General features: G+C 52.5%; 3 protein-coding genes across 4 annotated transcripts; 2 read left to right on the top strand and 1 right to left on the bottom strand.

The window, feature by feature from the left end:
* Window positions 1-1,959: 1,959 nt before the first annotated feature.
* On the bottom strand, window positions 1,960-7,683 carry GUCA1B (guanylate cyclase activator 1B). Its single transcript, XM_064173628.1, has 4 exons — window positions 7,276-7,683; window positions 4,824-4,973; window positions 3,395-3,509; window positions 1,960-2,298 (listed from the first exon to the last, which is right to left on the bottom strand). The coding sequence occupies exons 1-4, from the start codon at window positions 7,477-7,479 to the stop codon at window positions 2,171-2,173; spliced, it is 597 nt and encodes a 198-aa protein (XP_064029698.1). The 5' UTR covers window positions 7,480-7,683; the 3' UTR covers window positions 1,960-2,170.
* Window positions 7,684-12,770: 5,087 nt separating this feature from the next.
* On the top strand, window positions 12,771-22,708 carry IRF6 (interferon regulatory factor 6). Of its 2 annotated transcripts, none has more exons than XM_064173770.1 (8): window positions 12,771-12,789; window positions 17,543-17,719; window positions 18,565-18,769; window positions 19,417-19,539; window positions 19,640-19,786; window positions 19,963-20,355; window positions 20,752-20,870; window positions 21,808-22,708. In XM_064173770.1, exons 2-8 carry the CDS (start codon window positions 17,546-17,548, stop codon window positions 22,027-22,029), a joined length of 1,383 nt encoding a protein of 460 aa, XP_064029840.1. In that variant the 5' UTR covers window positions 12,771-12,789; window positions 17,543-17,545; the 3' UTR covers window positions 22,030-22,708. The 2 variants fall into 2 exon arrangements, with proteins under 2 accessions (XP_064029840.1, XP_064029841.1); XM_064173771.1 differs by lacking the exon at window positions 12,771-12,789 and adding an exon at window positions 13,212-13,286.
* An 891-nt stretch (window positions 22,709-23,599) lies between these two features.
* C39H1orf74 (chromosome 39 C1orf74 homolog) lies at window positions 23,600-24,938 on the top strand. Its single transcript, XM_064173575.1, has one exon. The coding sequence runs from the start codon at window positions 23,600-23,602 to the stop codon at window positions 24,425-24,427; it is 828 nt and encodes a 275-aa protein (XP_064029645.1). The 3' UTR covers window positions 24,428-24,938.
* The last annotated feature ends 15 nt before the right edge of the window (window positions 24,939-24,953 follow it).

The following is a 24,953-nucleotide window of genomic DNA, read 5'->3' as shown; positions in this document are numbered from 1 at the left end:
GATCTCAAGGGATGGGACCTCAACTACCACTCTGGGCAACCAGTTGCAGTGTTCCAGCACTCTCCTGGTGCAGAACTCGTTCCTCAGATCCAATCTCAATCTCCCTTTCTCTAATCTCAAACCATTGCCCTCATCCTGTCCCTGCAGGCCTTTGCAAACAGACCCTCTGCAGCCCCCTTCACTCACTGGAAGGTTGCTCTAAGGTCTCCCTGGAGCCTTCTCTCCTCCAGGCTGCACAACCCCAGCTCCCTTAGCCTGTCCTTGTAGCAGAGGATCAGGGAGGGCTGGAGCACATTTTCATGGCCCTTCTCTGAATCTGCTCCATCAGGTCCATGTCCTTCCTGTGTTGAAGGCTCCAGAGCTGGGCACAGCACTCCAGTAAAGTGAATCTTTTCTTCCAGGCTCTCAAGTCAGCTTTTTCTTTCAGATCTCTGGCTGCTAAACTGTTGAGCTGAGCTTTAAAGAGCTGCCTTACAGCATGAGCTGGGAATCTAATCAGCTCTGATAAGCACACCACAAGCTAGTGCATATTTACAGAGCACTCTTGGAAAGGCTGATTTAGAAGTGGAAATGTAGATGCATTTGAACTCCAGCATTGCTTGTGTCTTATCCTGACCACTTCCTCAAGGTCCTGAATTTCAAGGCTGGTTAAGCTGACAAGACCACCAGCCAGAAATCTAACCAACTACTGAAGGATCCTACAGTCCTAAGTAAAGGCCACCAAAAAATAAAGGGAGGTGAGGGGGGGGTGGGGGAGGAGATTGCAAATCTTCTCATGGGCATGACCTGGCCCACTGATCCCATGGGAAAATTAACCACAGACAAGCTCCTGTTGTATTTATTCCTGGGGAAGTTTTTCCTTGCAAGGAAACTAACACATCTCAACCAACAGTGAACCAAAATATTGGTTCAACCCAAATTCTCCTTCCACACACGTGGGCATGTGAGTTAGAATAGCAGAGCTCAGCCTACAGCTGCTCCAGATTTTGTATCTACAGTCTGTGGCTAAATTAAGCCCAGTGTAAAACCACTGAGCTGCAGCAGCTCACTTGGATCCTCTGTCGCTTGCTCCTGCTCTGAAAGCAGCACCAATCCTCCCATGGCAGGGACACTGCCAGGCAGAACTCTGCTCTTCCCTTGTCCCTCTTTCCACATATAACCTCTCCCAGAGCAGTGAGAGTTGTGGAGTTCTGGCAGCTCAATCTTCACAGGGCAGGAAAAGCTGTTTTGGAGCGATGATTTGGTACGAAAGAGGCTCAGGAGGAGCAGAACCACACTTGTGCAAACCTGGCCTCTAAACGTGGCTGTGAAGAGGAGGTGCAATTGCTGCTGCTCTTCACTGTTTGAAACAAGCATTTTCCCAGCCTCACAGCCCCAGGGCTCTGGGCAGGTTAAAGGAAGCAGACACTGGTCCATGGGAGAGATGCTGAGAGTTACTGCTCCACCTGCCCAGCCCACACAGCAGCTTGGCCTCAGCACTGTGTGCTGGCTTGGCTGGCACCTACCACCCACTGCTCGGTTTTGATAGCAATGTGTTGGTGTTCAGCAGTTTTACACTCACCTTTTATTCTACTACTATGTACTGGTGTGTGTCAAGTCTGTCTGAGCACCTCTTCTGCTGCCACTTTTGCTTCTTCCGCTGCCACTTTTGCTTCTTCCACTGCCACTTTTGCTTCTTCCACTGCCACTTTTGCTTCTTCCATTGCCACTTTTGCTTCTTCTGCTGCCACTTTTGTTTCTTCTGCTGCCACTTTTGGCTAGATGTGCTTGATGTGCTTGTGTCTCTGGAGGCATGGACGATGCAAACATCAGTCTGCACTGGAGACAGCACCACCGTGTCAGGACTTCTCCCTTCCCGACCCCATTGGTCACCAGACCAAAGCCTTGCCCAGCATCCATTGCAAGAAGCCACATAAAAAGTTTGTTGCTTGGGGTGTAACCAAAACCCAGAGCAGGCAAACACAGTATTATGTACACAGTAAGACTTATTCATGGGCCAAAAATAGTCTCTGGGTACCAGCAGCATGCAGCAGATGGGTTTGAGGTTGAGATAAAGCTTCTTAAAGCACTGAAGTGTTCATCTGGATGCTGAGGTTGTATGAAAAAGGAAAGCCACTACCACCCTAGAGTAAGTCACAGTTGTAGCCAGCATCACATTTCCAGGGTTTTCTCAGAACAAAGAACTCTTTCTCCTCTGCTCGGTGACCCAGCCCCCAGGGTTGATATCCATTTGCAACATCTTCATCACCCACTTGTCTTTCCTGGCCCCATCAATGAACTCGTCAAGTGATAACTGCCCTGTGTAGGAGACGAGAAGGACAAAAAGGGGAGAGAGAACATGACAGATAAGACAAGAAGAGGAAGGCAGGGAGTAAAAGCTGGTTCAGAGAACAAGGTAATAAATACTGCCAGAGCCACACTTCATTTCCCACCCGTGTTTAGGGCAGCTAGCTGAAAGACAAACCACCAGCTGCAGCCCACTGCACCCACACCTACCCCATCCTGCTGGCTGGCACGAAATGGTGCCTCTGCTTAGACCTGCTCCTCCGGGAGGGGGGCAAGTCTCATCCTGCAAGCTGCAGCTTGACTGGAGCCGCTGGCTTTACCCAGCTTGTTTGTGCTGCCACTGGGACCTAGGCTCTGGCTACTTGGGGCTTTCAGAGGGCGAGATCTGAGCGTCCTCAAACCCCAGACTGAGCAGGAACCTCTCTGCGTTTCACAGGACAGTAACCACGACAATTCCTCCATCCTGCTGCACTCAGTTCTGTCAAGCAGCCCAGAGCCAAGGCACTGGCACAGGTCCTAAGGGAATTCTTGAGAAACATGATTCAGGGCAGCACAGAGAAGATCTACTCTGCCCTGGTGAGGCCTCAGGTTTGGGGTCCCCGGTTTAAGGACAGGGATCTGCTGGAGAGATTCCAGTGGAGGGCTATGAGGATGATGAGGGGACTGGAGCACTGCCTGAGGAGGAGAGGCTGAGGCACCTGGGGCTGCTTAGTCTGGAGAAGAGAAGACTGAGAGGGGATTGAATCAATGACTATAGCTATCTGAGGGCTGAGAGTCAGGAGAGGGGGACAGGCTCTGCTCACTGCTCTCTGGGATAGGACAAGCAGCAGTGGATGGAAGCTGCAGCACAGCAGGTTCCAGCTCAGCACAAGGGGCAACTTCTTGCCTGGAAGGGTCCCAGAGCCCTGGCACAGGCTGCCCAGAGAGGTTGTGGAGTCTCCTTGTGTGGAGCCTTTCCAGGCCTGTCTGGATGTGTTCCTGTGTGCCCTGAGCTAGATTGTGTGGTGCTGCTGTGGCAGGGAGGTTGGACTGGATGATCTCTCCGGGTCCCTTCCAGCCTCTAACATCCTGTGAGTCTGGGATCTGGCTGCACCTGAGCATCACTCACCATCCCCATTCTCATCCACTAACTGAAATATCCTGTCCACCACCTCCTCTGGTGTCAGCAGTGGGGTTCTCTCCTCCACCTCTGACCGACAGACTTTCTTCAGCTTGTAGATGGACTGAAAAGAAGTTCACAGATTAGGAAGGGAACTGGAAAAACAAAGAGCAGTCAGCCCCAGTATCTTCCCAACAGTGTAAAAGGTCCTTTCAAAGGCTGCACTTTTAACCTTTCTAGGAAGATTTGCTTCTCAACCTTTAATGAAACCTCTGACCTGAAGCTCTCATACACTGCAGTTTACTTCATTTGCTCTTTGAAGCTGCTGTCCTCCTACTTTCCTGATCAGGCCTCAGGGTTCCTTTGCAAAGAACGAGGCAGGAGCTTCACAGATGGGAAAATCCTCTGCCTCCTGAGTGGGATTCTTCTGGCATTTGAAGCCAGGCACATCTGGCCTCACCCAGCCCTCTCCCAGCTGCAACATCAAACCCCTATTAGCACATCCCTTGACCCATAGTTTCTGCTCCACTTTGTCACTGGAAAGGGGCAGATTTTATCTGCTCCTCCCATGCCAACTCCCATTTACACCTTGGGTTGAAAACCAGGGCTGAAACTCTTCCCAGAGAGGGGATTAGCAAGGTCCTAGCACAACTCCAGCCAATTCCTGGCTGACCTCAAAACTATAATTGAACCTGCCCTGGGCAAGCTCCTGAGATGCTCCCATTTTTGGTGCTGCAGCTAACAAGCTGGTGACACTTTCTGCCCAAAATGACCTACTTTCCCCAGGCTCCATTTCTGAGGTTAGCCCAAGACTGCCTTTCAACCAAGGCTGAAAATGTTGGCTGACCAGTGATGACATCTCATGAATGCTGCAAGGGTGGCTAACAGCACCAGTGGTGCAGAGCTGACCCCAGCCCCAGGTCAGAACCAGGTGCCTTGTGTCCCTCTCTCTGCTAAGCCTTTGCCTCCTCTCACACCTTACAGGCCCTAATGAAAGGCAAGTGCAGAACACACAGAAACCCACAAAGCAAAAACTGCTAAAGAGATTTCTGTACTGATTTGTGCCTCTCAGGGGATTTTCACCACCAACTTGGCTCCTTTAAGGGGCATGGGTTGAAACCCACCCCCACTGGCCACTGCAATGGCTCTTGGTGAAAAGAGTTGAAAGCAAAGGCAGAGCAGAGATACAGAACAGCACCCAGATGTAAGGACAGCTTCAGCAGGGGGCCAAGGGCCTGCAGAGGGTATCAGTGATCCCTCAGCCACCACACTGGGCTCCAAACAACTAAGCACACATCCCTCTCACCAAGGTCAGGCCTTTTCACTTCATCACTATCCACAGCTGCCTTGAAACCTGACTATCACAAACCCTTATACATCATCACATTGCCAAAGAGCTGTGATTGCTTAAATAGGTGCTGAGGCAATGCCTCCTTACCTCAACGATTTCCAGCAGCTCAGGTTTATCTATGCAGCCATTCCCATCCTTGTCATACACTTTGAATGTCCACCTCAGCTTGTGTTCCAGTTTTCCTCGCAAGACAAGATTCAAGGCAGCCACATACTCCAGAAAATCAATGGTGTTATCCTGGAGAAACAAAAGCAGCAGCTGAGTGATACTCAGCAGGCAGCAGCTGGTGAGAAACTGCCCAAAAGAGAAAGCAGGGAGCAGTCATTTGCCACTTCACAGCAGATCTGCACCAGCCCAAGAGCACAGCCACAGCACTGCACCAAGGATGAGCTGGTGCCGTGGTTCAGTTGATTAGGTAATGTTGGGTAATAGGTTGGACTTGATCATCCCAAAGGTCTTTTCCAGCCTGATGGATTCTGTGATTGATTCTGTGACAGTGCAGAGCACAGCAAGCTGACAGTCAGCAGGGGACACTCACCAGGACTCCAGAAATGAGCAATGTAGGTACCCTAAGATGGCAGGGGTGACATGAAGGATGGGGAGGCAGAGGAGAGTCACTGCAGGAGACAGTGGCTTTTTGGGAGGGTGACTGCCGTTATCAATGATCTCAGCTGCTTCAGTGCTGAGACCAACACCCAGCGTGACCTTTGCCTTCCATCCTACCCCCTCGTTTGATGCTGATTCATCTGAGGAAGACTACAGTGCAAATGTCACCATTCAGGGGGCAGCAATGGCACCCCCAGGAAAGGATTTACATCACACTGATTTACTGACAACTCCAGGGAAGGGATGAGGACTCCCTCGGCAGCCTCCAGCAGATGACCCTCCTGCAGGTCACCGTCAGCCCCAGGGCTAAACTGGGTCCCTTGTCACCTTACAGCCCTCCCGACCCAGTTAGCAAACCCCTGGAAGGTCTGGGCTGTGCTTCCCCCACCCCCAGCACCGACCTGCTCTGCAGCAGCCAAACCTGTGCCACTGCACCTCCAAAGCCAGCAGGGATGTAAAGAGAGCTGAGAGCTGGGTTTATTTTGTTGCTGTATTACTGAAAAGCTTTTCAATGGCCAGGTCCAGCTCAACAGAACCCACACCACGGGCAAACTCTATCCTGATTGCTCTTAAATTCAAGTACCAGCATCCCTTAAAAGCAGATTTTCAGCCTTCTTGGGAAAACTCCTGGAAGCAGGAATGGGATTTCACCACTTCTGCACAGGTTTGTCCCCTGCAACCCTTTCTGCACAGCTTCCATAACTGAATCAAGAGAATCACACAATCCTTTTGGTTGGAAGAGCCCTTTCAGATCACCCAGCCCCAGCCACCCTCCACCCCTACCAAGGCTGCTGCCACACCAAGGCCCTCAGCACCATATCTCTGTGTGTTTTAAACACCTCCAGTGATGGGGATTCAACCACCTCCTCTTTCAGTCTTTGATAACCCTTCCAGGGAAGAAGTTTCTTCTAAGACCCAACCTAAACCTCCCTTGGTGCTACCTGAGGCCAAGATTCAGACCTGGAGCTTCAGGTTTTGGGGGTTTGTGTTGTTTAGTTCCCCAAGAACTCAGGTTTTATGAACACCAAACTGAGACAGGTCTGACCTGCCCACATCTCTCACAGCTTGTTTATCCTTTCTCATAAAGTGGCTTTTTTTGCCACCTCCTTGTGGCTTTGCCACTGGTTTCAGGGGAAGCTTAAGGGGAATTGGTGTCTCAGAAACAAGACCTCTCTCCTTTCTTCTCTGTTAATGAAACTGCCAACAAACAACTCCACTTGAACGTGGCCAAGAGCTTCAGGAGAACAACTGAGCTGCTTGGCAAGGGCTGGCTTGGTCCTTTCAGGATGCAAAAGGCACTTCCATGCCATTTCTTTGGAGGATTCAAACCTACCAGAGCCCAGCTAGCTGAGCTGGCTTTGCACACTTTGCACACTTTGCCACTAAACCTGAAAGCCTACTTTTCCCAGGTGTCTGATGACAAACACAGCAAAGGGAATCAGACCCAGAATGTCTGAATTGTTCAGCATTCCTTCACTTTCCAGTGCCTAAACACCGATATTTTGTTCCAGGCCACCTGCTGGTAACTGCACACAAACTTCCTCCAGAGCACAGCAAGCCTGAGCAGGGCTTTCCTCTGCTACAACTCCCTCATCTATCACAACGGATAAATTCTTTCCCCCCACCCTTGGCTACCTGAGAATTGATCATCAAGATGCCTCCAAATGTGATTGCCTGAATTGCAGCCTTTTCATCCATCCTTAGTCCCTTGAGGGTACATTCAGTGCCCAGAGTTAGGAGAAGGTAAAATCACAGCAGCTCATTCAGAGCAGCAGAGCATCTCCTCTTCTCCCTGCCCTCACAGCTCTGTCATCCTCGCCTCAGCCTCACCCAGCACGACAACAGGGGTGGGAACTGCACCAAAACGCCTCCAAATGAGAAGACAACGTGCAAATGATTGACCAAATAACTGTGTCAACTCCTGGCCACTTACCCCGTTCTTATCAAAGGCTCTGAACATGTTCTCAATGTACTCTGCTGCTTCATGGTTATCCTGGACGCCGAAGAACCGCTTGAACTCGTGCATGAAGAGAGTCCCACTGGGACATTCGACCACGAATTTCTTGTACCATTCCTGCAGTTCAGCAACATCGATCTCTGTTTGCTCCCCTTCGGCGTTGGTGAACTGCTGTCCCATTCCTCTCTCTGTCCAGCAAGGCTGAAAACAGAAGGAACAAACGGAAAACTCTCGCAAGCCCTTTGCTTGTGTTGCCCTTTTATCTCCTTTTGTTGTTTTCTCTTTGTGCCGTCCTGTGCCTTTATTTGATGGCAATGTCCTGCCCTGCTCCTTCAATTGGTTTTTGTGGTTTGCTTTGTTCTTGCCCTTTCTGCCCTGCAGTTTTTCCCCCAGCAGGGCTGTGCCTTCTCGCTGGGTGATCCCGGAGTTGCTGCTCTGCATTAGGGCAGCGCAGCGCAGGCGGGATCAGGCACGAATAAAAATAGCTAAGATCATTAGGAGATTCCCAGGGATGACTCACAGAGACCTTCAGACATTCTGAGCTCTGCCCTATTTAGGAGCACAGCTCCAGGGGCTCGGGGTCGTTCTGCACATCAGTAGCCTCACGTTGAAGAATCTGGGGGCTGAGGCTTCCTCTCCACACAAGGTACAACCCCACGCACCTTTACTCTAGGACAAGAGGGGGTTAGGTGAGCTCCTCTACCAGTTTCCCCACTACACTGACACGTAGCACCTGTGAGCAGGGGGTACTCAGTGTTTCAGTGAAACAGGGGCACAGTAACAAGCAGCTACAGAGGGCAAACCCTGAAGAAGTCAGCACAGACAATGAACTCATCAGAAATCCTGCTAAGGCACTGAGCTCACTGAATGCCTGTCTGAAAATGATGGAATGAGCCAAAGCACACAGATGGAAATGTTGCTTGGCCCTCCAATTCACTTCTAACTGTGAGTTCTAAGAACAGCAGGGATAATATTTCCTTGTATTTTAAAGAATTGAGCTTTCCTTACTCCTCTTTCCCTTTTTGTGTCTTTATCCACTGAAATCCTCCCCCAGCTCACCCTCAGCGTTGAACATTGATCACTGCTTTTGCTACAGACACAACACACAGCTCTGTTTCAACCTCGTCCTGCTCTGCAGCTGCTCGCCACAATGGCAAGCCTGGAGTGCATCAGAAGCAGAGTAGGCAGCAGATCAAGAGAGGGAATTCTGCTCCTCTGCTCTGCTGAGACCTCACCTGCAGTGCCATGTCCAGTTCTGGAGCCTTCAACACAGGAAGGACATGGACCTGATGGAGTGGGTTCAGAGAAGGGCCATGATCAGGGGGCTGGGGCACCTCTGCTGTGAGGACAGGCTGAGGGAGCTGGGGTTGTGCAGCCTGGAGAAGAGAAGGCTCCAGGGAGACCTCAGAGCTGCCTGGCAGTACCTGAAGGGGCTATGAGAAGGCTGCAGAGGGACTGTTCACAAAGGCCTGCAGAGAGAGGATGAGGGACAATGGTTTGAAATTAGAGAAGAGCAAGTTTGGATTGGATATTAGGAACAAGTTCTGCACCAGGAGGGTGCTGGAACACTGCAGCAGGTTGCTCAGGGAGGTAGCTAAGGCCCCATCCCTGGAGATCCTCAAGGTCAGGCTGTAAGCAAGCTGACCTAGTGGAGGATGTTCCTGCATGGGGGTTGGATTAGATGACCTTTGGAGGTCCCTTCCAACCCAAACCATTCCATGATTCTCTAATTCCTGGTCTTACTGGAGCTGACAGCTTTTATCCATCTCATACCAGGTGTTCCAGGTCCAACCATTACCTGTGTCAGATGGAAAGAAGTGACCTGTAGTTATTAAAGTGTCTGAGCCAGCCTGCCATCCAGGTAGGATTCTTCTCTTAAGAGGATTGGAGCAGTGTTAATAGGAAACAATAAACTGCCTATTGTAATAGTGCCACAGCCCAGCAGGCTTTAAGCTGTTCAGTGGTTTGCAGAGAAGAGTTTCCTCACATGGAAAAGTGCCACTTAAGAATTAGTCTACACTTTGATACTGGAGAAGAGTACAGCAACTCAACCCCCATGCTAAGAATAGGGTTTGCTCTGAATCTACTCACAGTAAGTAACCTATCAGTAGTGCTCCATCTTTGTGTATGTGTAGAGAGAGAGTTGCAGGAGTGCATTGGCACCTGGCAATGGCTGCCTTCACTGAGGAGTCCTGAGCAAGGAGAGAAGGGCAGCACAGCAGCAGTGTGGGGATGGATGGAAAAACCAGAGCTACCAGAGTGGCCAAGACTGCTCTCTTCCAACACAGAGGTGGATTTTAATCAAGTGATGCAGATGACTTCTGTTTGTCTGTCTCTGTGCCTAGAAAAACAGAACACAATTCTTAATCCTTCCTTTTGCAAGTGCTGCAGCTACTGACCCTAAGATCACTTGTGTGCAGCACAGCAGCTGGAGGTCTGGCTCACCAGGAAGAGCTACAGGGGATCTACCCACCAGCATTTGCCTCTTGAGGACAGGAGACTTAGACTGGAGATTAGGAAGAAAGTCCTTACAGTGAGGGTGGTGAGACACTGGCACAGGTTGCCCAGGGAGGCTGTGGATGGTCCCTCCCTGGAGGCGTTCAAGGTCAGGCTGGATGAGGCCTTAAGCAACCTGAGCTGGTGGGAGGTGTCCCTGCCCATGGCAGAGGGGGAGGGTTGGAGCTGGATGATCCTTTCCAACCCAAACCATTCTATGGTTCTATGAACCTTATCTAGAGTGAACAGAAAGAGGACTTCAGCAGGCAGGGTCACTGTGGAACAGTTCTGCTGCAGAATCCATCTCCCCATGCTCACCACACGGAGACTTAGCTTCTCCCTCACTGATATTTCTTGACTGATCTCGGCTGATACCGGCTGAGGGCAGAAGTTCCTTCTGGGTCATATCCAGCATCCACCCAGCAGAGGTGCTGCTGCTGCCAGGACTGGGTGGAGAGGGCTCATCCCACTTTTCCTGCAGCACAGCCGGGGAGTTCTGGTGTGGAGCCTTCCACCATTTCATGCTGCTCTCCTGCACGGAGGCTGCATGTGGAATGTGAGCGCTGAGAGCACCCAGCAAGACTCCACATGCCCAGGACATTGTCTTGCCTCATTGCATAATTTTGTTTTGCCTTATGGGAACTTAGTGATCTGTTCCCAGGAGAGAAAATGGTTCCTCTTTGTTTTGATGACTACAATCTTCTCCAGCTAGGAACAAAGGACTTTAGCTCAGAGCTGGGTTACAAAGCCTAGCTGGTGCTGTCACTTTCATTATGACACAGCATCGTGCTGATAAAAGGGCTGATGTTAATTTGGCACTGAAATAAAGTAAATCCTATAGCTCCTGGTAGGAAAATTCCTCTGCTCATCCTCTCATTGTCCAAAGTGTGTTCTCTGCAGATGGCACTGAAAGAGTTGCTGTCTCCCAGCCAGCACAATGTCACTTGATGAGGCTCAGTTTATCAGCCAAAGGATTTCTTCACTTGATGTGGAAAATAAAAAAGATGCAAGTGGAGTAAATATAAACAGAGAAAAGGAAGAAGAAAAAGAAGGGCCTCAAGAAAATGCTGCAATAAAGAGGTGGTTGTTTCTTAGCTGGATGAAGGGTTAAGATCAATGTTTTATAGATTATGTCAGAGCCAACACTTGGGGTGATTAGCTGCAAACGGGAAACATCTGATTACATGTCCTGCCTAATGAGCCATCCCTGGATTATCACCTGTACAGCCCCAATGCTGCCGAGTTTCCCAGCCAGGAGCATGGAACAAGACAGCTGACTTCCCGTTGGTTCACAAGCCCAACATGCTGCCACACGCTCCAGCAGAGGCTGGGAGAAACTCGAGGGGGGGAAAAAAAGCCACCAAAGCTTGCAGAGGAGCTGGGAAGAGTCATTTGTTTGGCATCTGTCTCACCACTCAGCGGAGGCTGGGTGCAGGCAGGCACAGCTGCCTGGCCGAGAAGAGCAGCTCCAGTGAAACTGGAGGCAGGACCAGATCCTTCACCCATGCTGCAATGACCTTCCCGTGGACATTTTGCTGTGGTGTTCTGTGATTTTAAACACCCCAGCCCTGACCTGCCTCAAGACCCCACTCATTGTGCCAGAGGAGCAGCTCCAGTGAAACTGGAGGCAGGACCAGATCCTTCACCCACGCTGCAGTGACCTTCCCGTGGACATTTTGCTGTGGTGTTCTGTGTTTTTAAACACCCCAGCCCTGACCTGCCTCAAGATCCCACTCCTGGATTGTGCCAGAGGAGTTTTAGGTTGGATATTAGGATAAAAATCCTTGACTGCAAGGATTGGAATAGGCTGCCCAGGGAGGTGGGGGAGTCACCATGGAGGGGTTCAAGAAATGTGTGGACATGGCACTTGGGGACATGGTTTAATGGCCATGGTGGTGTGGGGTTGAAGGTTGGACTCAATGATCTTAAAGGTCTTTTCCAACCAAAACAGTTCCATGATTCTGTGATTGAGCAGTCTCAAGAGTTGGTCTAGAAAGAGCAAAGCTCTGCCCAGGGCTGCTCCCATCCCTCTGTCACAGAGCATGTGGGTGAGTTTGCAGCATCGCTGTTGGTGGCTGCTTCCAAAGCTCCCTCAGCGCCTGACCACAAACCTGAAGCATCCTGAAACGTACCCATTGCTGGGGAGGATGGACGCAGGGATGGAAGGAATGCAGGAAGGATGAATGGGAGCTTTTGTGCTGACCCATTGCAGGAGAGATCAAAGATCCCTCATACCTTGGCTGGGAGTCCAGCCCAACATCCCTACGTGTGTCTCTCCCCAGTCGCTCACCAAAGTGGCCGTTTTGTTGCACATGTTAATCCAGTTTAGGGTATCAGAACAGGAGCTGCTGCCCCTTCTTTTGTGTACTGAAACTGGCCAGGAGCAACCAACCAAGCCCATCTAAACTCCACCCTTGCAGTGCTGTCCCACAAAGAAAACGCCGACCTTTGAGTGTCACCTACAAGCCCTTTATTGCCTGCAAGATTTAATTATGAGCTGATAAACTCCTGCTAAAAGTCACCTCTGAGGGGCAGGAATGGAGCCTGAAATACTGGAGCCTGTTGCGCTGGGTACCTTGCAAGGGAAAGTTCAGGAGGGAAAAGCAGAAATCTCCCTGTGAAGGTTTTCAGCACTTTGCATAGTTCCCAAAGGTGTCATAAAGTTCGACTATATAAGGACTCCAGTTTTAAGTTTCGAAAGACAGCAAACCTTGATTGCAGCTCGCTTGGGTGCAGGTCCTAGCCCGGCACTGAGCTTTGGGTGTAAATCAGTGAATCCGGATTCAGCAGTGCTCAGGACTGGAAGGAGAAGGGAAATTCCAACACTTGTATCTGGTTCACTGAAACCGAGCGGTGAAGCCTCGTATGATCTGAAACCCAGACTCATCCCTGAGTCACGGCTCCCCACCTCCGGCAGCGGGCATGAAAAGCGAGGCCGGGGGAGGCTGCGGATGGGCCGGGGGCAGATGCTACGGAGCCCCCCGGCAGCCCCAGGTGGGTGAGAGCGGGACGGGGCTGCAGGGGAGAGGCAGCTTAAGGCTTTCGGGAGCCGCCCGCGTTCCGTGGCGCCGGGTGAAGCGCAGAAGTGTTGCCTTTGTTCCGCGCTGTGCTTTGAACCGCGGCAAGCTCGGGAGGTTTTACTTTCTTTGCTAAACGCTCCGCTAAAGGAGAAAAGAGAGGCGCTGAAGCGGCGGCCGCGGCCGCTCCGCTCGCTCGGATTCCTCCAGCATGAGGGGGAGCCGGTACGGGAGCCGGTACCGGAGCCGGGCGCGGAGCGGGGCCTCCCCCGCGGGGCCGGGGCGGGGCGGGCGGTGCGGCTGCGCCCGGCGCACCTGGGGCAGGTGAGGGCGGGCCCGGGCCGGGGCGGGCGGTGAAGTGTCCGCCGTGGCCGCGCTCCCCTCGCCCGCTGCCGGCGCGGCCCCGCCGCTGGGCCCCGCGGGGCGGCCGCATACCCCCCGCGGGCGCGGAGTCGATCCTTGCCCCGACGAGAGGCGAGTACCGTGGGGATAGGGTGGGGGTGGTGGGATCGCGGAGATGGGGGGACCGAGCCGGCCTGACCCGATCCCCGCCGGGATCCACCCGGCCTCGGGCTGGAGCCGGAAAACACGCGAGGGAGCGGGATGGGTCGCGGCTCGGTCCTGGCATCGAGCCGCACGGTCGCGGCTGGCGCGGCCCGGGGCCGGCGCGGTAGGGCGGGGGCTGGGGGGGGTCTCCGGTCCCGAAGGCAAGCGGGAGGGTAACGCCCGCTGCAAACTGCTCTCGGCCTCTTCCACACCCGCTCCCGGGCCGGAGCTGCGTTAGCCGCGGGCGACGTCTTTCAAGTGGAAGTCAGCCGAGGCCTGGAGTTAGGACAAAGGTGCTTTTTGCCCCCCCGCCCCGTTCACCGACAGCTCTTTGCGGACAGCAGCTGTTAGCCCCCACGAAACTCCAGTGGTCTGTAACGTCTCCTGCCCCTTCCAGCTCCATGGGCACGGCAGAGGGATGAGGTTACCAGATTGGGGTGGGGGCTGTGAACTGCAGGAGTTAGCTGTGCTTGAGGTGGGTTGACATAGGGGGCGGGGGGCAGCCAGAAAGCGATGGCCAGAATGATGTCCTGGCCTCTGAAATGTGGGAGCTCCAGGTTCCTGGTGTAGGGAGGGGATCAAGAGCTGGTGACTTGGCTGGAAGTTCAGCTTGTTTCTCTGTGGGAACGCTGGCTGCGAAAGGTTGAGCTGCTCGTCTTGCAAAGAATGAATGGAAATGCCCAAAATGGCCTCGAAGAACGGCAGTGAGCAAGGAAGGAGATGTCTGGGGTGGCAGTGATGCAGACAGTCGATACAAAGTGGAACACGGAAGGTTTCACCTCGACGTGAGGAGAAACTTGTTAACAGCGAGGGTGACAGAGCCCTGGAACAGGCTGCCCAGAGAGGTTGTGGAGTCTTCTTCTCTGGGCACTTTCCAAGCACCTGGTTGTGAACTACCCTGGGGGGTTCCGCCTTGGCAGGGGGGTTGGACTGGATGGTCTCTGGAGGTCCCTTCCAACCTCTAAAGTTCTGTGATGGAGAGGATCCCTGTGGGGTGGAATAGGAGCGCTGAACACGCTTGGGTGTGCGTGTGGAGAGTGAAAGCATCTGTGCAGCGAGGCCAGGATGGCTTCAGACCGCGATCTCCTGGTGGCCTGCATGTGGCTGTGTTGGCTGGCATCGTGCCGGAGCCCCAAGAGTCACCGCAGTTCACCAGGGTTGCCCTTGATCTTGGTCACTTGTCTGTGGCTCTCAGGGAAGTGGCTGAAGGATGTCTGCGCATTCCCAAGGCTCCTTGAATTGTTCTGGTTGGGGTGAATGTCTTCCCTCCAAGGAAAAATAGCTGACTTAAGTAATAATTGGGGTGCATCAGTGTCCAGAGAGGGGAGACTGAGGTTAGACATAAGGAGGAAGTTCTCTACAATGAGAGAGGTAAAATGCTGCAACAGGTTGCCCAGGGATGTGGTCCCTGAAGATATTCAAGATCAGATTTGATGTGGCCCTGGGCAGCCTGATCTAGGTGAAGGTGTTTGTGCTGACTGCGGGAGGGGTGGACAAGATGACCTTTGAGGGACCATTCCAACTCCTGATGCAATCTATGGATGTGTTAATTACCCCCACGTACCACCCAGGAGGATTCCCGAGGTATGTGCACCACGTAGGCTTGAGTCTTGGCAAATCCATAGTGCAAAGATGTTCCTGGGACCCACCTGTGCAGCTCCAGAATGGGAGCAGCCCCTGGACTCTGCTGGGATGGAAGTTGAAGGTTTTTTAAGAGGCTGACTCACCGTCTGAGCCCAGCAATGGGATTCAAGTTGATTTGCTCTTGGTTATTGTGTCAACAAGTGCTTGGTGATAAAAGGTCATAAAGCATTGTGCCCTGGCGCATTGGCAGCCGCTGTCTGGGATCCAGGGGACAATTCAATCCTATATCCAGCAGCGCCAGTGAGCCCTCCCTGTGACCACCTCTATTTCCTTTGAGAGGGGCATCAGTTTTGCTCCCTGCTGTGTGGGGTTGAACTGACTCCTGGTCTTGCAAACTCCTTGTGTGTACACAGCATTAGAAGCACAGAGGACTGCTTGTAAAGTAGGTGTGAAGGAGGTGTTGAAACGAGCTTTAATTAGGGTTTTTCTGTCACAATGAAAAGTGACTCTTTTTTTTTTTCTTTTGGAGGGGAAATCAATACTCGGTTCTGGTCCCCATTCTAAGGCCGGGATTACCCTGGACTTTGTGTCTTTGCAAACATACTACTGCAAGTTTAATCCTGATAGTGTGTTTGATATGGAGAACGAAGACAGCAGAGCTGCAGAAGCACGAAGCTGATGATTTCTGATCCCTCCCAGCATGCTGGGAAGCAGGCTGCCAATATGCTCAGCTCTTTGACAAAGCACCTTCTCAAACTATCCCTTTAAAAGTGATTTGCAATTCCATCTGAACAGTTTTCTTGCCGTAGCAGATAAAATCAATCTCATTCAGATTAATTTGGTGTGAACGCTTGCAGCCGAATGGGATCTGCGGGTATCTGAACAAATAAAACCTGTTCCTAGACTTGTTCTTAGATAGGATTTAATTTATTTTGTTTAAGACTTCAATATCTCTGCTACTTAAATTAATTTTGCAACTCCTGCAGCAGTGTTCAGGGCTTACGGCAAAGGTTTTGCTTATCCTATCTCTGCTTTATTAGTGGAGGGTTGGTTTAGGCTGGAGAATAGGAAGAAATTCTTCTTGACACTGGCATAGGTTGCCCAGGGAGGTTGTAGATGCTCCCTCCCTGGAGATGATGAGGCCTTGAGCAAGCTGGGCTAGTGGAAGGTATCCCTGCCCGTGGGACACAGATGATCTCTAAGGCCTCTTCCAACTCAAACCGCCCTATGAATCTATGACATGTTTGTACTTTCTCAGGTCTCTTTCTACATGTGCAAATGAATGTGGGAGATGCAGCTTCTAAAGCACATGTGTAGCACAGAAGTCCTCCTCTCCCAAAACCTAAAGATACCAAATGCTGCCTCTTCTAGCAGAGGACAGATGCTGATTTTTGTCTCTTTGGCTTCCTATTTGTTCAACGCAAAAACAAAAGCTTGTTGACGGCTGCAAAGGGAGTAGCAACACAGGGTTGCCTAAACAACGACAGTTAACTACAGCATTGGTATTAAAGCCAAACCCCTAAACGTGAAGTCAGCGTGGCTTGATTTTTAGCAGGAGTGCAGGCAGGGCTGCAGCTCACATCCCTCTGGATAAACATCCTGGTTATTACAGGCCAGCCGTGTTTGTGAATGATTATCCTGCAAAGCGCTCAGGAAAAGGTCATTAAATGGCTTTCAGAGGTCTTTAGCTGATAAAGTTGTCCCCCTCTGCTTCAGCCTGATGCTTCCACCTCTGCCTCAGCTGATGGGGCACGTGTGGGAACTGGATCCGAGTCCTCTTCCAGGTGTGTGGAGGCTTTTGAAATGCTGCTGCCTGTTCTTGCTGTGGCTTGTTTGGGGCTTTATCTCCTGCACAGCTTTTACAGCTCAGGCTGTTCAGGGCTCGCCCTCCATGCGCTCTGCTAACACAAATAACCGGCTCTGCTTACCGGAATGCTTAACAGGGAGTTGTTGTTCTTGTGACAGTTATGGTCCCTGCTTAGTGATGGGTTTGTAACTGCTCCTGGCTGAGGAGGCCTCTAGCTGGATCTGAATTAGTGGTTTCAATGTGCAGTGATAAAACAAAGAGTAGCAGGAACATGGCATAGAATCACGGGAGGGACACCTTAAGGATCATCTAGTTCCAATCCCCCTGCCACGGGCAGAGACACTTTCCCCTAGACCAGGTTGCTCAAGACCCCATCCAGGGTGGTTTTGAACACTGCCAGGCTTGAAACCTCCACAACTTCCCCTGGGCAATGTGTTCCAGTGCCTTTTGTCCTAATCATCATAGGTATCATAGAATCGACCAGGTTGGAAGAGACCTCCAAGCTCATCCAGTCCAACCTAGCACCCAGCCCTAGCCAGTCAACCAGACCATGGCACTAAGTGCCTCATCCAGGCTTTTCTTGCACACTTCCAGGGATGGTGCCTCCACCACCTCCCCGGGCAGCCCATTCCAATGGGAAATCACTCAGACCATCTGCTTCCAGTCTGCCGCCGTCACTCCTCGCTCTGCTGCTACATGAGGCCCTTTTTAGCGTGTGAGATGAACGTGAGTTTTGCAAAGCATCTGAGCCTCCACTAACCCTCAGCAGCGGGGGTGCTGTTGTCTCCCGCAGGCGATGGCGCTGCACCCGCGCAGGGTGCGCCTGAAGCCGTGGCTGGTGGCCCAGGTGGACAGCGGCATGTACCCGGGCCTCATCTGGCTGAACCGAGAGGCCAAACGGTTCCAGATCCCCTGGAAGCATGCGACCCGGCACAGCCCGCAGCACGAGGAGGAGAACACCATCTTCAAGGTGAGCGCCCACGGCTCTTAAACACAAAGGCATGGATTGTTGGCCCGGGAGCTGCTTCCAGGCACATTTTGTCCTGTCTCTTTGCCCTTAAGAAAAAGGCAACTTTGTGCACCTGGATGCCAAGCTTGGCACTGCCCGAAACGGTGTTGAATTCTTTAACCCTTTCCCATCACCACCAAAGGCCAGACGATTGTGTGGACTCTGGAAGATTACTGCTGGTGGTGTCATCTGCTGGGTTTAGGACGTGGCAGCTGCTTGCTCCTGGCAGCAAAGCAGTAAATGCTGTTACGTAAATCTTAAGAGGTCCACCACAAACTTCCAGCGCTCCTCACCGCTGTCCCTAATGCTCTTATCCCAAGGGATTCATTATAACTCCTACAGTCCTTTGAGGAATTTCTGCCTCCCGCCTTGGATCTCGGACTGGTAGCCTGCTTTGGGAGGGGAGAAGGGGAACAGTTAGCTTCTGCTCCATCTGAAGCCAGCCTGCTCCTCCTGGCAGGGGGTGGCTCACTGTCAAAGATGACTTTTAGACCCGAGTGACCTAGAAAAACTCAGTGCACAATCCTGCCCGAATTGTCCTCCCTTAACTCGTGTAAAGGTGCACGTTCAGAGCTGCTAACGCTTTGTGGAAATGCAGATTGCTGTTTTGTGTCCTCCCCTTTCTCTTAACGAGGGCAGGGGAGAAGCCATCAAAGCAGGAATTTCTGTTGGTGCTGTCAACAGAGTTGTAGCGAAGACTCCTGCAAGAAAAGCATTTTCCAGTCGATTTGTTTGGACGTTTGATTCCTGATAAAAGCTGCTCTGTTTGGAAGGGCTGGACTGAACACAGTGTACTTTGTCCCCAGGCATGGGCTGTGGAAACGGGAAAATACCAGGAAGGAGTGGATGAGCCAGACCCTGCGAAGTGGAAAGCCCAGCTCCGGTGTGCTCTGAACAAGAGCCGGGAATTCAACCTGATGTACGATGGCACCAAGGAGGTGCCCATGAATCCCATCAAAATCTATGAAGTGTGTGATATTCCCCAGTCCCAGGGATCAATCATTAATCCAGGTGAGGGCCTTGCTGACACTGGGCTGGTGACTGAGCAGGCGTCTGTCCAACACCAGTTCCTGTCTCCCTTTGTGCTGTTAACTCTCAAGCTGCCTGTGTGCAGCGGAGAGCAGCTGCCCTCTCTAAGCCCAGCTCTAGGTAATAGGACTCTAAACCATCCTGTACCTGTGGGACATGAAGCAAGCTGTGCACACCTGCTTGTTTTCTGCACAGCCTGATATTTGGGATAGTTTACCTGTATCCTTAGCTTTCTAGAATCCCAGAATGCCAGGTTGGAAGAGACTCCAAGGATCATCTGGTCCAACTTTTCTAGGTGATAGTGGAGTTGAAATGAGCTGGCCCAGCACCCTGGCAAGCTGAGTCTTAAAACTGCCCAGTGTAGGGGGTTCCACTGCTTCCTCTGGGAGATGATTCCAATCTCTGCACTGGAGTCTAATCAGAATCTCCCTGAGAGGGTAACTGTACATAAAACTGGAAAAGGCATGTTGGACAGGTCAGATTTTGCCTTTTTACCTTGTATTTGGAAAACACCCAAATCAGTTTCCCACGGAGGGCAGAGGCAGTAGGAAAATGACACTTTTCTGTCAGGAAATGCACTCCAGTGCTTCACACCCATCCACTACCCTCAAGAATGTGCTTGTTTGCAGGTTCCACTGGCTCAGCTCCGTGGGATGAAAAGGATAACGACCTTGATGATGAAGAGGAGGAGGAACTGAATCAATCTCAGCATGTCCCCATTCAAGAGACATTTCCATTTCTTAATATCAATGGTTGGTGGCATAGTGTTGAGGTTGGCTTGTGAATTGGTGTGTGCTTGAAAGAAAGCCTGGGGTTTATTAAAGGATTGTTTCTCCCCTTTTTTTATGGTAGATTCTTCGATGGCTCCTGCCAGTGCAGAAAACTGCAGCCCTGAAACTGTTTGGCCAAAGAATGAACCTCTAGATATGGAAATGCCCCCAACTGCACTGCAGCATGACTTCTTCAGCAGCCCCGAGCTCTGGATCAGCTCTCTGCCAAGTACGTGCATGGATTTGGGATGCTTCTGTCATTAAAAAACAAAGTGCTTTGACTATTTCTTTCTTGTGGCTGTTTGCTCGTTAGCATGGGGAGCTGTGTGTGGTTCAAACTTCCCTGTGACTGAGTGGTGGTGTTTCTAGTGCTGGTGAAGGCCATGCTGACAGTTTCTCTCTCAGTGACAGACCTAGAAATCAAGTTTGAGTACCGAGGGAAGGAGACTGGACCAACGACGACCGTAAGCAACCCGCAGGGATGCAGACTCTTCTATGGCGAGCTGGGTCCCATGCCAGACCAGGAGGAGCTCTTTGGGCCTATTAGTTTGGAGCAAGTGAAGTTTCCAGGCACAGAGCAAATCACCAATGAAAAGCAGAAGATCTTCACAAGTCGTCTGCTGGATGTTATGGACAGGGGACTGATCCTGGAGGTCAGTGGCCATGCCATCTACGCTGTCCGGCTCTGCCAGTGCAAGGTGTACTGGTCTGGTCCCTGTGCACCCTCCTCCACCACACCAAATTTGATCGAGAGGCAAAAGAAAGTCAAACTCTTCTGCCTGGAAACATTCCTAAGTGGTAAGTAACTTCTTCTGCTGGAAAAGGGCTTTGGATGCTGGTCTGGGTGGCACTGTTGGGGAGAGTGGTCTAAGTGTGGCTCAGCCTGGATGAACCAATTAGTTTGCTTGTACATGGGGTGTGGGTAGAGGCTGCTGCTTCCCAGCTTCAGCAGACCATGGAGCAGGTGCACAGCAGAAGGAAGTGAACATGCACTTATTTCATACCTTGGAAAACATGGGAGGGCCTTGCTGCTTCTGAGTGCAGGAAATAAGCTGTAATAATTGTGTGTGTACAAGGAGTAGCTCTAGCAAAGGGCAGTCTGTGGGCAAGAGCTGGGATGGTGCAGTGAGGTGGGATGTGGTGAGTTCATCTAACTGAGAGAACAGACCTGTACCATTCTGCTTTTCATCCTAGAGCTGATTGCCCACCAGAAAGGACAAATTGAGAAACAGCCACCATATGAGATCTACTTCTGTTTTGGAGAAGAGTGGCCTGATGGAAAACCCAGGGAGAGGAAGCTGATTGTGGTTCAGGTAGGAGCTGAGGCTCTGAAGGGACAGGTAGCAGCCTTGTCAGGGCCATTGTGTTGGCTCTGGATGAATGCCCATGGATAGCAGAGACCTGTTCTTGCCTGTTGTGGTTGCTGGCAGTGGGGAAACCACAGTGGGCTGCTGGGTTTTGCCATGGCAAACAGAAGTGCTGTGTGCATCAGTCTGAGTGTGCTTTAGGCTACTGTGGAGGCCAGGGCAGGGGATTGTTGCAGGATAACAGGGAGGGCTGTTTAGGAGGGCTTGTAGTGATAGGATGAGGGGCAATGGTCTGAAACTAGAGCAGGATAGGTTTAGGGTTGACATTAGGAGGAAGCTCTTTACAGTGAGAGTGGTAAAATACTGGAGCAGGCTGCCCAGGGATGTGTTTGAGGGGTTCCATCCCTGGAGACATTGAAGGCCAGACTTGCTATGGTGCTGGGCAGCCTGACCTAGTTGAAGGTTGACAAGATAACCTTTGAGGGTCCCTCAATCTGTGACTGAATATGCTGTGTGACTGACTGATTTCACAGGATCTTAGGGGTTGGAAGGAACCCAGAGAGTTTATCAAGTCCAAGCCCCCTGCCAGAGCAGGCCCATACAATCTAGCTCAAGTCACACAGGAACACATCCAGACAGGCCTTGAAAGGCTCCACAGAAGGAGACTCCACAGCCTCTCTGGGCAGCCTGTGCCAGTGCTCTGGGACCCTTCCAGCAAAGAAGTTCCCCCTTGTGTTGAGCTGGAACCTCCTGTGCTGCAGCTTCCATCCACTGCTGCTTGTCCCATCCCAGGGAGCAGTGAGCAGAGCCTGTGCTGACACCAAGCCCTCAGATAAACCTTTATTAGATCCCCTCTCAGTCTTTTCCCTACTAAGCAGCCCCAGGTCCCTCAGCCTCTCTTCATCAGGCAGTGCTCCAGTCCCCCTCTGCTTTCCCTGAGCAGGTCATTCCAGTGGTGGCTCGGATGATCTACGAAATGTTCTCCGGGGACTTTGCGCGCTCCTTCGACAGCGGCAGCGTGCGCCTCCAGATCTCCACACCTGACATCAAGGACAACATCGTGGCTCACCTGAAGCAGCTCTACAGGCTGCTGCAGAACCACCAGGAGGGGTGGCCAATGCCAGCCCCCCCCATGCACATGGCACAGCCGCTGCCAGCGCAGTGACAGACGCTTTGCTTTGCCTGTATGTACAACATAAGAAACCATGGGGCGAGACCACGCCTTAACAAGTGCCTTGCCTTAAACCAGAGTGAAATCTGTCAGCCTAGTTCTCTGTTTCAGCAGTCCATGGTGCTTTTAGTGTTGGAGGTGTTTGAAACTGAGGAGATGACACCTGTAGCTCCTTCACTGGGTTCAGCAGTTTGCTTTTGCAACCAATCTGTACAAACCAGATTTGCAGTTCTGTAATGTTGTTGGGTTTGATCCACTACTGATGTATTGTATATAAATATTTGATCATTAGAGAGGGGGAGGGGGAGGGGACACTACCAATCTGTGCTCTATTAAAACTGGCTGGAGAATATCACCTTGTCTAATTTTCTTTGTCCTTTTAACTGCAAGAGGCAAGTGGTTGACACTTTTTTTATAGCTATATATATAAGTAAAAGCCTGGTCTGCACCCTCTGAGAAACCACCTGAATCACTGAATGGTTGAGGTTGGAAGGGACCTCAAAGCTCATCCCTCCACCATAGGTAAGGTCACCTCCCCCCTAGAACAGGTCACTCAAAGCCTCATCCAGACTGGTCCTGAACACCTCCAGGGAGGTTGTGGGGCACAGAATGACCAAATGTGACCTTTGATGAAATGAAATGTAAAAATGAAATAAAATCGTGATTAAAATAAGCAGGGAAGTTGCTTCTTGCACAGGAAGAGCACAGACCTTCACAAGAGGTCTCTACACCAATGAGATTTAGGCTGGAGGTGAGGAGAAAGTTCTTCCCTGAGAGAGTCATTGGCCACTGGAATGGGCTGCCCGGGGAGGTGGTGGAGTTGCCGTCCCTGGAGCTGTTCAAGGCAGGACTGGATGTGGCACTTGGTGCCATGGTCTGGCCTTGAGCTCTGTGGTAAAGGGTTGGACTTGATGATCTGTGAGGTCTCTTCCAACCCTGATGATACTGTGAGACTGTGATCATAGAATGGTTTAGGTTGGAAGGGACCTCAAAGCTCAGCCAGTTCCAAGCCCCTGACATAGGCAGGGACACCTCCCACTGGAACAGGTCACTCCAGACCTCATCCAAGCTGGCCTTGAACACCTCCAGGGATTCTGTGCTCCACAACCTCCCTGGGCAACCTGTGCCAGTGTCTCACCACCCTCACTGCAAACAACTTCTTCCTCACTTCCCTCTGCCACTGCAAACCCCTTCCTCCTCCTCCTGTCATTACAAAACCTTAGCCCTAGTCCCTCCCCAACCTTTCTGTGGGCTGAAAACCCTAACAGCAGGAGCTGCCTTAGTGCTGTGCTGCCCTCCCCAAGTTCTGGCAGAGGGTGGTGGCAGCGATCTGCTCCCAAGCGCTGTCTCCCTTCCCCACGAGGCCCCTGGGTCAGTGCTGCCGGGGCCCAGCCCTGCTCGGGAAGGCCTCAGCCCGCGCCCGTTCGGCGCTGCGTGCCCGGAGCCAGGCCCAGGCCGGGGCGCAGCGCAGCAGCCTCCCCCGGCAGGCTCCGGGCCCCGCCCCGCCGCCCGCCCACGCCGGTCCGCGGCTGCCCCGGAAGCGCTGGGCCCGGCCGCGGCTGCCATGGGCCCGGCGGAGGCTCCGGCAGGCTGCGCTCCGTTGGCGCCGCGGCTGGTAGCGGCGGCGCGGGAGGAGCTGGGGGCTGGGGCCGGGCGGCGGCGGCGGTTGCCGGCGGCCCGAGCCCTGCAGCTGGCCGGCGAGGTGCTGGCGGTGGCGGCGGGGCTGAAGCCGGCCTTGTTGTACGACTGCGGCGCGGCGGGGATGGCCGAGCTGCGGCGGTACCTGGCTCGGTTGAGGGAGGCTGGGCTGGCCCCGAGCCGCCTCCATTTGCTGGGCGCGGAAGGCTCGGCCCTGCTGCTGCACCCGGGGCTCGCCCGGCGGAGGCTGGCGGCTGTGCTGCGGGCACAGCCTGCGCCCTTCGTGGACGTCTCTGCGGGGCGGCATTGCCCCGTTCTCTGCGGGCCGGCGGAGGCTGAGGCCATCCGGGGACACCTCTCCGCTCTCCTCGCCCACCTTGGGGCTGCCGAGGCTTCCAGCGCCGGCCCTGTGTCCTCCAGCGAGGTTGTCCCCACAGGCTGGAACCTCTGTACCATCGTCGGGGTGCTGCTGGGCTACCCGGCGGCATACACCTTCACCACGGAGGAGGGTGACAACTGTCTGGCAATGATACCACTGCGAGTGTTCAGAGTCCAGGCCTCCTGTCCCAGAATAAGTGACAGTCTGAGAGTCCAGATCTACTCCTTCAGCATCCCGGAGAGCCTCTGCACGGAGCTGAAGGAGGTGCTGGACACTTGGTGTGATGAGCTGAAGGAGGCCTTCAGTGCTCAGCAAGACTTTGCAGACCTCTGCATTGCGAGCGAGGTGGTGTCGCTTCCAGCCGTTGCCTTGTAGAACACAGACACACTTGGACTTTTCTGGCCCATCTCTCACTTGCACCAGGGACTGAGGTGAGAGATCTTCCTGCAAGCACAGCCCCCCGAATCTCAAGAGCCTCCTGAGCACCAAAGGCTGAATTTTGACCGTCTCAGGCACTGGAACTTTGTAGGGCAGTTGCAAATCAAACAAGTGTACTTCCCAGAAGATGAGCATGTGGGTGGATGCACTCACAGCTGCTGTGAATCCTCCACCTGGACTGCAGAGTGTGCCCTGTGAAGTCAGGGTGGATTCATTTGCTGCAGAGAGCTGAGGCTTAATGAAGCCCTGCAACACCTTGGTGGTCTGAATTGGTGACGTTTTTGTGGGCTCTGTGTTGTGTTTGTTACACAAGGTGGTGTCACACGCCTTGTAGCTGAGCCTCTGCTTGAAGAAGGGGCATGTGCTGCCTTAAAACCTGCACACTGCGGCTCCAAAGTGGGCTTAAACTCCCCCTCTCTGTCAAATAAACGCGGTGCTGTCAGTGGAAGGGAAGCAGATGTAG

The sequence above is a fragment of the Pogoniulus pusillus genome, chromosome 39 (genome assembly GCF_015220805.1).
Source record: "Pogoniulus pusillus isolate bPogPus1 chromosome 39, bPogPus1.pri, whole genome shotgun sequence".
Lineage (NCBI taxonomy): Eukaryota > Metazoa > Chordata > Aves > Piciformes > Lybiidae > Pogoniulus > Pogoniulus pusillus.
This window is presented reverse-complemented; position numbering and strand designations above follow the sequence as displayed.